Source organism: Numenius arquata, chromosome Z (genome assembly GCF_964106895.1).
Source record: "Numenius arquata chromosome Z, bNumArq3.hap1.1, whole genome shotgun sequence".
Taxonomy (NCBI): domain Eukaryota; kingdom Metazoa; phylum Chordata; class Aves; order Charadriiformes; family Scolopacidae; genus Numenius; species Numenius arquata.
Window position 1 is genome coordinate 77321731 of NC_133616.1, and position 17985 is coordinate 77339715.

General features: G+C 37.1%; 1 protein-coding gene across 1 annotated transcript; it reads right to left on the reverse strand.

Moving 5' to 3' along the window:
• Nucleotides 1-976: 976 nt before the first annotated feature.
• RAD17 (RAD17 checkpoint clamp loader component) lies at nt 977-17947 on the reverse strand. Its single transcript, XM_074166136.1, has 16 exons — nt 17718-17947; nt 16109-16387; nt 14896-14979; nt 14051-14207; nt 13493-13629; nt 12319-12371; nt 12100-12225; nt 11944-12013; nt 11202-11313; nt 8669-8863; nt 7390-7475; nt 6657-6803; nt 6002-6148; nt 5145-5265; nt 4565-4622; nt 977-2321 (listed from the first exon to the last, which is right to left on the reverse strand). Exons 1-16 carry the CDS (start codon nt 17757-17759, stop codon nt 2054-2056), a joined length of 2082 nt encoding a protein of 693 aa, XP_074022237.1. The 5' UTR covers nt 17760-17947; the 3' UTR covers nt 977-2053.
• Nucleotides 17948-17985: the final 38 nt, after the last annotated feature.

Consider the following 17985-nt stretch of genomic DNA (forward strand, 5'->3'; position numbering starts at 1 on the left):
GACCGCACCAAAAAAATACTTGTACCTTTCCTTCTTGGGAGGCTCCTAAGTCACTTCTATTTGAAGGACAGTTCTCTTCTTTCCCCCACCTTGTAATTTGGGGAACGTTGCAGAGAGCACCAAAATGGACCCTCCCACAGCCTACAGGCAGGAAGAAGGGTGGGCTGTAGTACTGACGTTCTTGTACCCTGCTTGCAGCTACGCAAGCTTAACAGCTGTCAGCACTTCCCTTTAGTTCACCGGGGGATTGATTTAATCTTAATTTGGCATTGGCTTTGAGAGGGCGCTCACTAACACTCCACTAACTTGGGGCTCCCATCCTGCTCACACACTTTGCATCCCATGGCAATTCAGAGAGGCAAGACCATAGACATTTGACCACAAGAGATTATTAAAAACAATGATTTTTTTTTTTTGGTGTTTTCATGTGAAAGAGGTTTTACACAAATTACTATGAACGCTGTAGTTAATAGTGATAAGTCTCTACTATTGCAATTTATAATTAACCAGGTGAGTACTGAATACTGCCCTAGTAAAGGGAAGGCCAACAGCAATGCATAGTTTATGTGAAACTCTGTTATTACGACTATTATGTGATACTACTGTAAGGAAAGCTGAAAAGAAGTAAAGAAGTAGCCTGGAGTTTTGCTTGCAAAATAAAAGTCAGTATTTCATGCCTTACTGTCATTTGCAGTGCCCCCCTGCTCAGACAGCGCCTCAGTGATACACAACCACAGGAGGTCCAAGAGAAGTGAGCTACCACCTAACGCTGGGCAGTGCTCACCCCACCCAAAGCACCCTGCAGAGGGGGAAAGGTGTCAAGGGGCACCAACACCCAAAAAAAAAAAAAAAAAACAAAACATTTTGACTTTGCTGTAACGAGTATGGCTGTAACAGAATTGAAGAATTCAGAAAGAAATTTCCCTCTTCAAAATTAAACAACAGCTATAGCTGTAAAGATTACGCCTGCCGCTTGAGAGAGGATAAAAGTGGACTTTTTAATAGCAGCATTAATTCCAAGATTATGGTGCATAAACACGCATTTGCTTCTACCAAACTCTGGAAGTATGCAATACAGAAATGCAAACATACATTATGCATTCAAAGTCGTTTGTGTTTGTTTGGTTTTGTTCCTATTCCTGTGGTATGACTAACCACAGCAACGTATTAGATTGATTTGCGTGGGCCAATCCCAGTTACAGAGAAACACTGAAGTATTAAACAGTCTATTCAGAAAACCACAACACACTTCTCGTGTGTCGCTTGCCAAACACAGGATTATTCTCTCCCCAGCACAACTCCCAATTTAAGGAGAAAAACTGTGCAATACACCATTAACTTCCTACAGAATACAAAGGATGAGAAGGACTTATGCTTGATTGTTATATATTCCCCTCCATAAATTATGAAAATATCTTTCAAAAAGGAATCCAAAATAGTCTGTTGTACAACATATCTTCAACTTACAAACACGTAAAAATCTGTGGGAGAGTACAAAACAGCATTAATACAGTAGAAGTTTTATTTACATCATCAGTATAGGATATCAAACTTTTTACATATACACTTCAGTCTCTCCTTTCAGAAGGGCCAGGCTTCCAAACAGCAATTTTTTTTTGAAGGTATAGATTTTAATAAAACCTTCAAATGCTGACAACTCACCAAATATGCACTCAGGAAACACACTATACAATTGCAAAGTAAATTAAAAAGTGTAAAAAATAAAAATAACTTAAGAGTGACGCTGCTTATCTACAGTCTCTTCCGAACTAATTTCGGTCATCATTTATTGCTCTCTTTTTATCAATCTAGATTATTTCATGGCTCAGGAGAGGCGGGGAATAGCTTCTACTTCAGTACTCAGCTCAGGTCTGACCCTGCAAAGTTAAGAGGAAGCTGCAGAGAGTTGCCTTGATGCTGACACAGACTTAGCCTTCTAAGCCCACCTAAGCAGCCAAAGCAGTACTTACGTGCAGACCATACTGTCTTTAGCAAAGGCCTCTGTAGCGTATTAACCTATTTGGGCAAGTGACTGGTTGGCATTTTGTTGTACTCAGTCACTATCGTATTCCTCTATTTTTAATTCGTCTTCCTCCATGATTGCTTGAGCTACAACAGGCTGAGGCTGACTGCAAGGCAGTTCACTTCCACTGCACTGGCTCGAGGAGAGAGGGAATCCATCCGGTTCATTCTCGTTCGTTCTGGTTTTCTCCATCTGTGCGGCTGTCTCCATAGTGGGCACATCGGCACAGTCCCTCTCAGCGCTAATAAATACGTCTGGTATCCCAGGATCTTTGTCAGTAAGTGCTTCAAGCTTTAACCTGTAAAATTGTCATTGCAGCAGTAAGTTACCACACAAAAACACCCTCATCTCCTGCGATATGCATTCTGTGCTTACATCACTACCTTCAGTTATTATGTTTTTACAGCTCTGTTACACATAGTCCCGGTACAGATACTTGTGCCTAGAACTCACAACAGAAGACACAGGAGTTCCCCTGAGGGAAGGGACTGCGCTACACAGCCTCAAACCACAGCAACAGCAAAACGTGTCTGTGCTCTGTCACTCCCCGGTACCCACTGCTGCTGGAAGTTTCTTCCTTATGGTGACAGTGGTTTTGCTGAGTGTCCTCAAACCAGGACACTGAGGTTTCCTCACACACGTGAACTGCTAACAATTAACTTACTGAAAACTGACCACTAGACCATTTCCAAGCAAAACTGAAACCCTATAGGACAGAAAACAACTTAACTTGAAACAAGCAAATTAAAAAAAAAAAAAAAAAAAGAAACAAACAAAGAAAATCTTTTTATATTTTAAAATTTATTTTACTATTTGGACTTCTCAATCTTTCTAGCATCTACCTATCAGTTTGTTACCTATGTTCCCTTCATTATTTTTACCACTTTACTTGGGAATAATATATACAGTTACTGACAAAACCTCATCCTAACACAAATTCCAGCTGATCAAATACCATGCAGTCTCCTCAATGCCAGTTTTCTTACTCCAGTACCATTTCCATTACATTAATAAATGTAACGAAAAATAAATATTCTTATTTCCATTTTAAAGACTGCTTAATAACACAAAATAAATTATTTTCAATTAGGATTCCTGAAGGAAGCAAGTGCTTATTATAAATACCTACATTTGTCTACGTTCCTTTCCAAAATAGTGAGCAAATGAAAAACAATTACTCTGTTTTCAGGAGAAAGCCACCCCTCAAATGACACGCACCTGACTTACTAATGCAGATAGAAAACGTTTATCAGTATTTAAAGATATGATGCAGACAAAATTTATGGCATAAGGAAGCCTACAGTTAATTCGTGAAGTTAGAAAGATTTTGGCTTAGATGAGGGAGATTGCAAAAAAATACACCCATTAGGGACACTTTCCTTTCTTCCTGACTAGCAGCCAAAATGTTTTTTAATACAACTGTTGGGGAGCAGGGTGGTTCTTGAGAAATACAGCCTTTACCTTACAGGGCAGTATCGTAACTCAGACAGCAACACCATAGTGATAAATTCAAGATGCTTCGGAGGATGCCCTGACAAACTCTCTTCTCTTGGCTAAGAGATGAAAGAGTTAGTGTCATTGCAGCTAACTCGATCTCGATCTTTACTTAGAAACAGACCATCACAATTAAAACTCTTTTTAAATTTCAGAGGTATCAAAGTTACAGATGTGTAACTGAGGCTCTATGAAGATAAATGATGCCGATGGTTCAAAAGGCTCTCTGGAGTCACAATATAACATCGCACCACATCACCCCATGAGCGCTACACAATCTGTAAGTGGAACACTGTAGTCTTACAGCGGAAGTGAGAAGTATTTTTTCAGTATTTAACATTTAAGGCAGAGGGACTTCAACAACTATAGTTTTACTTAAAAACTGCAATCTAAACAAGGATTTACTCTAAGCAGTCCAACGCAGAAATTCCACAAAACAAAAATCAGTGCTGCTACCTAATTTCAGAGGAAACACTCATTAAAATATGTCAGTTTCATAGATATACAGCTGCTTCAAGGGAAATCAGAATAATTCCTCATTATACTTTCTTTCTTACACCTCTTAACACGCACATGAACAACACAGAATGTTCTATCACGCTTCCACATTAACGTTTTATGTCATGATAAACAATAGGCAAAGTGCACTATACTCTTTGCATCAATTCAGGTTTATTCTCACATAAATGTTTTTGATTGTAAAAATAAATATTTTATTCAGATCATGCACCGGAGAAACATAGATATGTCTAGGACAGAGCTAATATTTGATACAATGGAAAAGAACGCTAAACAAGGCTGAAAAGCAAGACTACAGTAAAAATGTTGCTACTGACGTTGTGATGATAAATAGATTTGAACTGGAAGAAGCTTTAACAGGCTAAGTATAAAATTATCATGTTGCAAATGAGGGAAAATGTCACATCACAGATGTATACTGAAGATGTTTCTCTAAGAAAGGGTTCTTTTCTCTAAGAAAGGGTTCTTTTCCTCAATATATTAAGAAACGAAGAACTTTCTTTAAGAAAAGACAGAAGTGAAGTTTACCTCCCAAAATGTCTTTTCAGTGGTAGCCTCCCAATGTCTTGGATAAAAGAAATCTGAGCTGAGAAAAAAAGAATCACCAGTATCATAATTGGGTAGACCATAACGCACTTGCAAATAAAAACAGTGGAAAATAAGTAATTCATAAGTTTAATCAAGTATTCTTGTATACATCTGCAGTATTTCAGATATCAAAACACTGCACACAAATGTATTGATTTTTTCAACCTATTTAACATATTACCATATTTACATATTACCTATATATAAAAAAACATCCCTGATGTTCATCAACTATGTATTTATGATGTAGAGTTATTATTCCATAGGCTACAAAATTAATTCATCCTGATGTCAAGGCCTTAGTTAAACCATGAAGCCTCATATTAGAAATAATTGACATAGTATTAAGTTTCCCAGCTGTCTAAACAGTAATTTTTGGATTATATACCATACAAAGTAAATTTCTCCACATGAACTGTCTGCTATTGGATGTTTTAATTACAAAAAAAAAAAATTAAATACTTTTAATTACAAAAAAACCAAAAAGGGAGTCCAAGGTCAAGAATTACACCCATCTTACCTTGGTTTCTCATTGGATTTGCTAACATAGCAAGGTAAGGCAATAGCTCTGTTTGAAGACACTCAGGTGGTAAGCAGAAGCTTGAAAAGAGAGATTTTGCAGCAAGGCAATTTTCTTGATACTGTAAGAATTGGGGGGGAAAGAAACACAAGTAAAAAGATGATAAATCTTTATTAATGTAGATACTCTGTACAGTAAAAGACAGACTTTCTTCTTACATGATGGATGAATACACATAAGCTACTGAAAAATACGACGAGAAAAAAATTATAAGCAGTTAGAGTTAACATATACAGATGGTAAAAGTGAATTCCTTCATTTTTGCTTTTTGCTGGGCATTAAAATTTCCAGAAAATATTTATCCCTTGATTACAGAATTCTCTACCCATCCAGGCCAATTTTTTTTTTTGCCAGATACAGCAAGAGAAATATTAGTTCAAATGTAAAAAAATGCCAAGTGCTTTGGTGTCTCATGAACAAGATACTTCTGATAAACACATGAAACATAACAGTAGTAATTTGTTAAACTTACACAACAGTTTAATGTGATTTAAACTGCACAAAAACTTAACTTACTTTTAGGAATACTTCATAGTATTTCAACACTAACTGTGTCTCCATTAACTTAAAAGGATTAAGACTCTCCTGGCAGTGTGACAATTTGGACACAGGAATCAGACTTTGTCAGAAGCCTCCAATTTATTTTTCCATTAAAGGAGTAACACAAACATAACTCTTCTTCTTCAGCAGTAACTTACAGGATATTTGACAAGTTTAGCACAGTAAGCAGATCTTATCTATACTACTCAACTGTCATACCTTACAAAAAAAAAATAAAAATAAAATCAAGCATTTACCTTTTTATTAATAAAGAACCACTGGGGTTTATGTAAAGGCCGGAACCCCATCCCTCCTTGGTGGTGGGCAAAGGCTCTGGATGTATTTGAATGTATGACCCCTCGGGTAGCCACAGATGCACTGTATTTTTCCATCACAGGCCGTGTCTAAGAGGGAAATCAGGCATTATGTGAACTCAAGGTCTCTGTACAGGGTGTCTCATTTGCACTAACAGACTCTGTGATTGCAGTGACATGGCACACCCAGAATATGTTTATGTTACTGTGAAACCTTTACCCAAAGCAGCTGAATGAAAAGGCTAGCTCAATTACTTCAGGGAAAAGGCATACAGAATCCAACACATTTTTAGCATAGTTATGTTCTACTTAAAAATACTTTGTAATATATTTTACAAACACTGTAACTCGCTATAATAAAATACTGACAGAAGTTGTACAAAAATTTGGACCTGCATCTCTTCTATAGTTAATGTAATTTAGCATTCATTAACAATTCACTGTCACCTATACTGTAAGTTTGAAGTGATACAGCTTAATTCTTATTGAATTGTCAAAAAATTTCTCTCTACCATTCATAAACACTTTGAGACAAATTTAGAAACTCAATATCAGAGTATTTAAAATAAATTTATGCTTATAAGTAGATGACACTTACGCTCCAATTGCTACAAAGGATGTCAGCGGTGCTCAGATATTCACTGGCTCTCACTACATCATCTATATCAGAAAAAAAGTCTACATAGTTCTGGTGAAGGTATAAGTTAAACATGCTTCCAGACATATGCGATTTTTCCACAATATCCTATCAGGACAAAAAAAAAAAAAAGTTCAAGTTTCACACAGTGTATAAGGAAAAGCATCCTATAAAAGTTATGATACATTTAGGTGGTTAGGGAGCTGGCATACATGATCTATGAAGTGATGCTTATTATAAAAGGGAGGTTGGTTTGCTCCCAGAGAAGGCTGACGGTGGGGATAAAGGGGCAGAAGCCATCGCTGTCTTCAACTCTCTTAAAGGCTGGTAGCAGAAAGGGTGAACTCTGACTCCTCTTGGCAATGCACAGGGAAAGGATGAGAGGTAACAATCACAGGCTGCAGCAAGGGAAAGTCCACCTTCCAGCACAATTCCAACAGTGGGGTGAGAGAATCTCTGTCGCTAGAAATACTCAAAACTCGACAGATGAAGAGCCTGGGAACCTAATCTACCTTTGAAGTTAGCCTACAGAGGTTCTTTCCAGATTAATTATTCTGTAACTTAGACAGACTGATTACACATATATTAAGATCAGTGACAAAACCACTGTGCTTGAGAAGTCACGTAAATCACCTAGAGTTTGTTTTGGTTTTTTTCTAACCAAACTAGAATTGAGTAGTTATTGCAGATGTACCTCAGGCTGAATAAGCAAGGTGTCTCGACGGTATTCTGATAAGTGAGCAGGCAGCTGAGGAATTTCTGATTCTGACACTGGCTCCCCTACAAAGGATTTTACAATCTTTAGTCTTTTAGTATTAGAAATGTTGTTACATTTCTGCACATAATCAAAAAAATAAAGCCAAAAGAAAGTGACACACATTTCAGATTAGAAATTACAAATACAATAAAAATTAGATAGGAGCAAGAAGGGAAACGTGCAACTGCACAAACAGTAGTTTTCACATCTATCGAGCAGCATTTTTAGCAACTGTCAACTCTACCAGCAACTAGATTACACCATTTTCAGTTCCCAGAAAGCCCTTGATGCAGGCATAAGTACTTAATTATACAGTCAATATTACATAGTCAACAACACATAATTAGTTTCATAAAACAAATGTAATTTAATTATTTTCATGTTCCCTCATCTCACTATTTCTCCTCAGTTGATTTTGGAACTGATACTGTGATTTACTCCTGAAATGTGGACAGCTAATGGCATTATGGATCCTGATTTAGCTGACTGCAGATAGTACTAGTTTAGCGAGTACCAAATGCTTATGAATTAGTTTTCAGATGTTAAAAAAACAGTACTATAACCACACACAGGGGGCAGATTTTACAGAACCTGAGTGTATAGAAAGTAGAACTTTCAGTAGTAAGGTGGAAAGTATTTTGGAGAGGTTGGGAGACAGGTTATGACTGAGAAGTGCAAGAGGTTTTCAGGTCAGAAAGGACAGAGCACACATGTCCATTAAAGGGAAACAAAGAGTTGAGATAAACGGGAGGAAAAGACATCAGGAAGAGTCAAACTCATATGCACAAATAAAGGAGGCAGTACCTATGAGGCTGCAGGGCTGTTCTGTACCCTTTGGAAATACAGACAAGTACAAAACATAACCATACAACAATGTATAGTTATGCACAAAACCAAAATTGCTTTTGTACAATACAACAAATGGTGGCTATTATCTAGCTTTGGGTGCATGACAGGATGTGCACCTAATGCAACTAAAGTTATATAATTTAATTACATACATGTAATACACATTAATGAAACGTTTATTAATCTGATGGATACCAACAGCTGCAGTCTCGTAATTACCACAGACTTTTATTACTGTTTTTATACTGTTACTAATGACCAAACGTGTGAATTAGAGTTTGCCCTAAGCCTTACTTTAGCAAATCTAGCTATTAGCAGCTAACATGCTTTGCCCATTGAAAGGAAGAGTAAGTCAAAGCTTTCTTACTTTTGCAGTAAATTATTTTCCCCAGGGCATGGAAAAGAAAGATGGAAGCATCTTTGCCACCAATAGCTTGTATCTCCTGGTCTTCTGAAGTATCAGATTTACTTTTCTTTCTTGCTTTAGATACTGCTGCTGCTTCAGATTTTAGTGTGGAGCTCCTTTTCTTCCTTGACCAAAACTCTTTCTCCAACGAGCAGTCTACCAATAAAAGCAAAAATACGATCAGGAATGATTGTACATGAATCCAAAAAAGTTTTCTATTGTATTGCTACTGCTAATGTTCTAAACAAACAGTAAACAAAAAAAACCACCAAACAGAAAAGATTATATAAATAAGGGCACTAAGAGAAAACTCAATTATTAGGAAGACAACCCAGTCACCTAAACTAGCCTGCTTCATTCCACTTCTGTCTCCTAAGCCACAGCTAAGGTACCAAGTACTTTTTTGAATAATAAATATCTGTCTTTAAAAAAAAGTGAGTATTCTTGCTTATTCATTCTAGTTCTGATGCATCCACAACTTGCTTTTCTTAAAAATTTCTGCTTTATAAAGTACAGGTGCCAACATATGTAAATTAAATTTCAGTTACATTCTGTTCACTTATCAATTTATCTTCCATTTGCATTATCTGTGTAATACCCTCACTAAAATAAAAGGAAGCAAAGGAAACCTTTCCTTTAGCTGATTCTTCCAACAGCCTACTATTTCCACAAAGGTTTTATTCCTTGGATCTCAAAAGATTCTTCTACACTTATTTAAAACTCAAAAACTTTCACCCACAATTTGATTTAGTGGCAGATGAACGTTCCTCATCAAACTAAAAGAACTTATCTTTTAAGTATTTACCTTTCCCTTCTCCAAAGATTACCATGGATCCATTTACCCATTAATACTACAAAAGTGAATGTATTGCTTGTGTTTACACACATACACAAGTGAAAAAAGACATTATTATAAAATAATAGTACATTCTCAGGAGGTGAGGACTCTCCAAAATCTACGATATCCCACTGGCTACCAATCATTTACTTAAGTGAAATACCTGAACAACTAAAAAATTTCTATTCAACATGAAGGCAGCTGTTCTCAATCTGTCAGAGAAAATGCAAGAAGAGACTGTTCTGTGTGGTATGACGAGTATGTGATCCTGAGATGTCACATACAGAAGCTGTGAAGCCATATGCCTTGGGAGAAAACAAAGTTCTCTAACTCTCACATTTTTACATTTCCGAGGTAATTTATTAAAAGTTACATGAACTGGCCATTTTAAGACTATTTAGATTTTCTACAGTATGTAGAAGCTACTTAACATCCAGCAGTGAGCTAATGCAAACTTTTCTCAGGTAACTCCAACCTACTATTTATTAACTCAATGGTATTACCATCAAAATGGTTTTACTGAGAAAAAATTTATATTTTTTCAATTAACACAGAAAAATACAAACTTACTATGCTAGAAAACAACATCAGAAGAATTTAGACTCCACGTTTGCAAGTTAAACCTAGAAACTTGACTCTCTCCCTCAGGTAATTAAACAAGCACAGCCAAGTGAATTTCAATATACTGTAAAATTCAAGCTACAACACTCCCTCTTACAACAGGGATTTGAAACAACATTTAATCTTGTGTTCCATAAGCACATCTTCCAATGCAAGGTGGGTAGGAGAGAAAATGAATAAACACAACAAGATTTATGACATACAGCAGAAAACAACTGTTGAATTCACTTCCTTACTTCTGGGCTGAATATAAAAGCTGGCACCATCTAACGGTTCTTCGCATGAACTACACATGCCAGAGTACTGCTTTTAAAAATCATAGCTTATGTAACTTGCATAAATTGGTTTCTTAATTATTGGCTTCCAATGCTTATACAAGACATCAAAGTTTCCTGTTTCTTTTGATGTTTGGAACATTCAAAATAATCCCAAACTAAGTTTGATTTGAGCATTGTCCAACCAAGTACTTCAAAGATGACCAAAACACTGAAATTGGAAGTTATTCTATAATACACTCAATAACTTCACAGTAGGTCATGCCACCTCGCAGTTTTTCAATTTACCAATATCCATAGGAACTCCAAAGCAAAATCAGTCATTACAAAAATGCTGTATACAAAGTCAGTGGGCTATTTCAGAAATGCTTTAAGGGTAGAGATTAGGACATGGAGAAGTATAAAGAACCAAGCAACAAAAATACCCCTCTCAATTTAAGGTTGCATCACAAAAGCTTTTATCAGTAAACACACACCAATAGCAAAAATATCAAGAAAATAGGGCATTTCATTAATTACATCAATGCATACATAGCAGATGTTACTCAGTTTTAAGACTACATGTAACAGGCATGAAATTAAACAACTTCAGCTTTAAAAAAAAAAAAAAAAAGGAAAAAACCAACCAGACTTTGTGCCTTTTATTCCTGCTCCAGAGCAGCATGTGAAAAGTGTTTTGCACAGCTCACCCAGCTAGTGAACAGTATACCTTTACAGCAGAAATGGTCAAAACATCATTCACTTAAAATCAGTTATTTACCTTTCATAGAATAAAACTGAAGACTGTTTATTGCACTTCTTATATCCCCTGAACAACCTCTGCAAAGCAACTCCAGAGAAGTTCTATCAAGAGTGCAATTCTTTTCTCTGTTCTACAAGGAAAAGCAACATTCAAAGCAGTAAGAAAAAGTAGGAAACGGAGTATTTGAATATTATGTTGGCTGTGGGGACCCACCTCTGAATACACATTGCAAACAGACTACATGAGCCGCCACCATGTGCTCAAACCATATAAAACTACCAACTTTAAAACATTCAATTCATTTAAGCAGTTTGCCACATTTTATACTGCAATATTAAAGACAATAATGCACATAATTTTTTGCTAGGTGTCACTCAATATTAGACATATTTGTAATAAAAACAGTTCAGGAATAATACAGGATTTAGGTTTGTGATCTCTTCTGGCCTTGATGGTACAATGAGAATTACTTCTATTATTTGTTTCATATATATACTTTCTGTAATAGGCAGAATAATTTTCAAAACTAAGTCTGAAGACTTAGAACATGGATCAAGTGGAACTAACGTTAAAAACAAGACATCTTTCCAGTTTACTCCTTGTTTTCTGTTGGGGGGATTGGTGGTGTTTTTTGTGGGGGTCTGCTATCAAAGATTGAACAAATACAGTAACAAAAAAAAAGTAACATAATTTCAGAAATAAAAGTCTGAAATCTTTTGGTCCTAGCACTGCACAGAAGTTATCAGTTTTGACAACTTACCATACTAGCTTCTGTTGCAGCTATTCGATTAAGAACTTTCATCATATTTGTGGGTGCAACAGGCTTGAAACTGTTGAATTTCATTTAAAAAAAAATTCATTAGTTTCTGACTTCTCATTTATTTCAATCAAGTTTTAATGAGATTGAAGATCTTACCTAATACTGGATATACACAACTCCTCTAGAATTTCCATTGGGAATAGTAACCTCAGGTTGCTGTCTCCACTGAAGTTATCTGAGATTATAAATATAAGCGGACATCTACTTGTACGAACAAATCTCCTAAATTGAAAAATAAGCAAGTATAACAAGAATCAAACTCCAATATACTGCAAGTGGCTAAAGCTAATAATGAAAAACTTATTTGCAACTGACCTGAGAATTTCATGTAGACTGCTAGGGTCTCGATAGAATTGGTTGGGTATGTCCTATTCAAAACAAATGAACTGCTGTCATTACACTCGGATGGAAAAACTCTCTCCCACAGGCTAACTGTTATGGCACACTACATTGCTACACATTTTTTTCTTCCTAATGAGCCTGCTTTCAACTAAATTTCAATGCGGCTAACAGTGAAGATAACCAGGGGGGAAAAAACAAAGGAAAAAAAAAAAAAACAGAACATAGTATTTCTTTCTTTTATTATGGAAAAGAAGTTATCTAAAAAAAAACATTTTCTTTTTGTCCTTGTTTCCTAAGAAACAGCCTTGGGTGATTACATTGCCTATTAGAGTTTTACTCAGAGGATAAACACTCAAGGTAGCAGCTCCACTGAGGAAGAGGGCAGGATATGGTACTTGAGAGATGAGAGAACTGACACAAGGAAGAGACTTCATGAAAAGAAATCACAGAAAACCATGCTTCCTAGATCTTACAGTACATCACATTACTCAGCTAGAATTCTTTATCTCATCTATTCTTTTTCTTGAAAGCTTACAGGCAACATGACTCTTGTAACTTATAAAACTCCTGTCAGAGAACACGAAAAGTTCAGGAAGAAAATACTACTGAAATACACTCCTGAAAAAGTAAAGTCTTCTCCTATACCTCCTGCTGTAGCTTACACACCCTCAGAGTTCACATCTCTGCCCTAAATAGCACTACCTGCATAAGACCAGGGAAAATGCTTTCTGATTATATTAATTTTCACATATCTTCTATACTCTCCTGCATCCTTAAATAATAAGAATAGTAGGGAGTTTTCCCCTCTTCCCATTTATACACTACGTATTTCTAGAAAGTTAATCATACAGAAACATGGGTATGACTTTTCAATCTTGTTTTGACCTACTTTTTGATACTCTATTACTTATTTCTGTACACAAACTAGTCTCCAATTTCTGCCTGACTATTAGCTTATATAGTTTAACCACAGGTAGAACTTTGTTCTAGCCTGCTGTAGAGACTGAAGAAGCAATAAAGAACTCATCTGCAGTAAAGCAGACTAACTTTTGGCAACACCAATCCACCAGCTGAAGCTAGTTAGCATGTCAAATATTATAATAAAAAGTATTCTTTTCAAAACAAGATTTCACAAGTTTTCACTTACTTCAATAAGAATAAGCTTTTTATCATTTTCTGAGGACTCCCCAAGCATCTGAAGTTTGTTATACTTATTTGCTCTTAATAGAAAATCTTGGAAGAGAGCTGCTTGGGCCTGACTCGGAAACGTATGAAAATTTGAGTCTGAAAAAGAAAACTAATTAAAAATACGTATTCTATACATTATACCATGTAGAATAGAAATACCCACAAGAGCTAGTACCCACCCATCTTATTTTCTGACAATAGCCATTGAACATCAGCAGCCAAGCCCTTTGTCAAACATATGACAAATAGGAGAGAATTTTTAAGGTATAACATTCAATTGAGGTCCCAGGCGAAGACAGACCTATTTTTATTTAATTGGCTCAAATGATATCCAGGCTATTACACAGCTCTCTATCCTGATTTAAATTGCAAATTATTTTGGAGTAAACACTGGAAAAAAACTAAGTTCCTTTTCAGATAAAAGCAAACTAAGGATCTGACTTCCGATGTGACAGACATAAAAAAATTAAAAAATACAGAATACAAAAGTAACTGGAAAGAAAAAAAAAAAACCTACCGTGGCCAAACATATTTTTTAAGTCTTCTTTTGTAAAGTCTAAAGATATTGGATTGATCCATTCTTGCACCTGAATGCCAAGATCTTTTGCTAGTATTTCTATAGTTGCAGTCTTTCCACAACCAGGAGGACCAGTCAGCAGTAAAACAGAGCTACCCTGTCACAGGGAAGGGAAAAACACAAAACAAAACAAAACAAAAGCCACAGATGATAAACAAAGACTGAAAGTTGGCTGAAGATTAATATTGGTTGAATTTCTTCTATAGTTTCTCTGGTAATGATTCTCTTTTCCCAGTAAAAACTGAGTTAAATATTTTGTGTTATTGATTTACCTGTTGAGTATTCACATAGAAAGAACTCTGAATGCCTTGCTCTCAGTTTTTAACATATCTGTTTAGTTAATGCACACCACATATACTACCAACATACCACATACTGAAGTGGGGATATATACATACTGAACATTAATACACACTGAACTGAAACTGGAGAACCTCTTATCAATCTGATTAAAAACATCGTATTACATCAAGTCAGTGCAACCAGAAATTTGCCAAGATACTTAATCTGTGGGATACATAGTGCAGCCACAAGCACACACCAAAGAGGTATGAACTGACTGGATACTAGAAAATAGTACTTCTGATCAAAAAAACAGACTCCACCTCTTAGCAGCAGAAGCCCTAATCAAATGTACAAGCTCTTAATCTATGTTCTTAACAGATTTTTTTATAGTGTAACAGATACATCATCACTACCAGTAAGTTAAGATTTTTCTCTGAAATTATGAATCCAGCTCATTTGTATGGTTTTATATCTCTAGCTGCTAATTTTAGCAAGATTACCTGCTTTGGCTGCCTCTGAAATATGTGCAGTTTTAACCAGGTTTCAACTTCTTCAATCTTCTTCTTTTGCACAGCAAGGTCATTCTAAAACAAGATCAAAATATATCAAATTCATATATACACCTCTTGCTTTCTAAGACTGTAACGGTGAGATTCAGAAACAGAATATATGCCGACTAAAATACTACCAGACATGTACCTGTATATTCCAGTTACATATATTTATGCTATGTAGAAGTGCAACAGTTAAGGCTAATCTTTTCAGCCTGTTTCCTCAAACAACCAGTTTTCCACTGCTTGCAGTTGGAAAATAATGAATTATTTATTAGTCCTGAAGTAACAACATTACAATCTTGCCTGTTTGTGTCAGTACACTTTACAGCTATTGCTGGAGCTGGTACTTTTTAGGCTTTACTGACCAATACCACAATAGTTTTTTGGAACTTCTGCAAATCTCATGCAGCTTACTCTTCTCCTAACCTTGCAACTCAGTTCTTCTCCACAGATAAGCTATTACATATTTAAACATAAAATACAAGTACTAGACTAACTTATTTAAAACTACCAGCACTCAAATCTAAGAGACAGTTAACACACACGCTGATACCTTTGAAGCACACTGTGAAAAAGCTGTTCCACAAGCAGAACCAGCGACGACAGGTTTATTACAGATTTGAGCCCTTTCTCCTTGAAGACCTAAGGTACCACAGTGCCTCCCACTCACAAAGTCAGGCCCAAGACGCATCGAGCAAGCAAGAGATAGTGCAAAATCCACTTAGTCAAGTACTCTGACCATGCTAAGAGACCAGCTGACTGCTGTCCAGTAACACATAAGATAATTTCTGTCCTTTTTCCCTGTAACTACTGCACTAACTCAGTCCTCTCTCCTTTCTTCAGCTGTGGATTTTTCCTAGTACTTGGAGTTGTTAGATCTGGCTGAAATTCAATAACCGGTTCAGTAATGGGGGTCGCTGGACAGGAATCAACGTCTCATCAGTAGCTTTATCTCCTCAGGAAGCCTGAGGGAAAAAATTGCATCTCATACAGATAAATAGCTCATAAAAATCTTACCTACAGGCAGTAAATAAATCAAACTAGTATTTCGCTGCCATCATAAAATAGGATATACTCAGAACTGATTAATATGAACAGAAGCACAACATGTCACACTATAACTTTACTACTGCACTAACATTTAGAACAACTCTCACACCTGAGTTTCAGGTTTGTATCTGTCTACCCATGGCTCGTCCTGAGATTTGCCCCGTTTTTCTCTGGACTTGTTAGAAGGCAGATCAACTGAAGAAAACTTTGCTCTTTTTCTGGGCAGAACTTTGGTTTTGCTACTTTCTGGCACAGAAGGCAGGTCTTTCTTCTTCTGCTGCCGTTTTCTTCCAGCGTTGCATTCTAGTGGCTTCACAGGAACAGCACTGGAAGAAATATTTGTGTTTCCAAAGAAGTCATCAAATGAACGTGCCAACCAATCTGTTACCTGGTAAAATACAAACATTTCACTATTAATGTAGCACTCTCCTCCACTTAATTAGACACAGTTGTCTCTAGAAAATTCAAGATTTTCATCAACTGTATATAAAAATATCTCGTAGACGTAAAGAACTTCATGAACATGGAAAGGCATACTACTAGTTAGCAGCAAACATGGGTACTTACACTTTTTGAGTGTGTCAACTACATGCTTCTTCAGTATTAAAAAAAGCTATACCTCAAATATTGCGATAGAGTACTTTGCAGCAAACTGGTAAATTGGAACAAGCAGAGAATTCTACAAACACACTCAAACTAAAGAAGTAAAAGTAAAACAGATAAGAATGAAAAAACAGTTATCAGCTTATTTCTTTAATTTTTATGTCAAGGTCATGTTCATGTTGTTTCTATATAGTTTTCAGTATGTGGCACTTTTTTTTTTCCTTTTTTTTTTTACATCTATAATGCAGCCATTTGTGTTTAAAAGTTAGAAAAAGGTGACAGAGAAAAAAGGCTTCGGCAGCACAATAAAATCAAGCACTACTTGTTTGCTGTGTGAGGAAGCTTGCGCTGATCTATAATCAGACTGTCCAATGTACCAGAAATCAGTCTGGCAATGACAAGGAATGAAACTGCTAATAGTTTCAATATTTAATTTTGAATTTGAGAAATACCCTGCTAGGACAGGTGTAAAAACTTATGCCCCAGAGCCACTTTTCAGCCTACCTACGGTCCCAAAATAATACCTCAAGGGTCACACTCTCTCCACTGCTAACAACCCCATGATAAATATTTAGCAAAGGAACCGTAACAGGCTACATGCCAAAACACAATTCTGTGAAAACGGGAGTAACAGAACAGACATGTCATCTCTAAAAAGGCCTACAAATACTCTACACACCTTACAAATTAATGCAGCAGACCATTACCAGACGAGATTATGTGAGAATAGAAGGCATTAGCAGCTAGCAAAGAGGATCCCTCTCTGCATGGTCTGCTTTTAACGTTATTCTGACAAAAGCTATTTTTAGTTGAATTTGCATATCTACCAGCGGGCCTGATACCACCGGGTGAGGAGCTTCCCTTTTTACACACTGCACCAGTAAGTAAGAAAATAAGCATCTTACACGTGAGGGGGGGAGACGGGGGGGTATAAAAAAGCAACTGAAGAGGAACTGCCAACACAGAGACCAAAGAGTAATTATCGAGCGTAAACATGCTGCTAATCGGAGCCGCCGCACTATTCCCGCAAGCTGCAAAAAGTTTTCTGAGGACAGACCTTCGGCGCCTGGGCACCCCTCACCCTAAGTCCCTGTCCCCCGCCTCCCGCGGCCTACCTCCGCCGGCGCCGCCTGCCTTCCCGAGGAGCTTCCAGACATCCTCAGCCCGGGCGGTGCCCATCCGCCGTGCGGCCCCCAGGTCCTGAGGGGCAGAGCTCCGCTCCCGGGACGGCCGGAGCCGAGAGAGAGCAGCCAGGCGGGCTGAGACTGCGGTGGGACCCGCTGAGCCCGGGCCAAGCCCCCTCACACCGAACCGCCGACCTCCCTAGGGGTCCTTCTCCTCCAGCGGCTCTTAGCTGTCCGGGGCGCGCCTGCCTGCCTGCCT

Bases quoted from the DNA above. Each gene is read 5' to 3' on its own strand.
- RAD17 (XM_074166136.1), bottom strand. From the start codon at position 17,759: ATGTCTGGAAGCTCCTCGGGAAGGCAGGCGGCGCCGGCGGAG. The intron at 14,208-14,895 runs GTAATCTTGCTA...TCCCTGTGACAG, and splicing joins TTCAGAGGCAGCCAAAGCAG to GGTAGCTCTGTTTTACTGCT. The intron at 8,864-11,201 runs GTAAATAACTGA...TTTTATTGGTAG, and splicing joins TCAGTTTTATTCTATGAAAG to ACTGCTCGTTGGAGAAAGAG.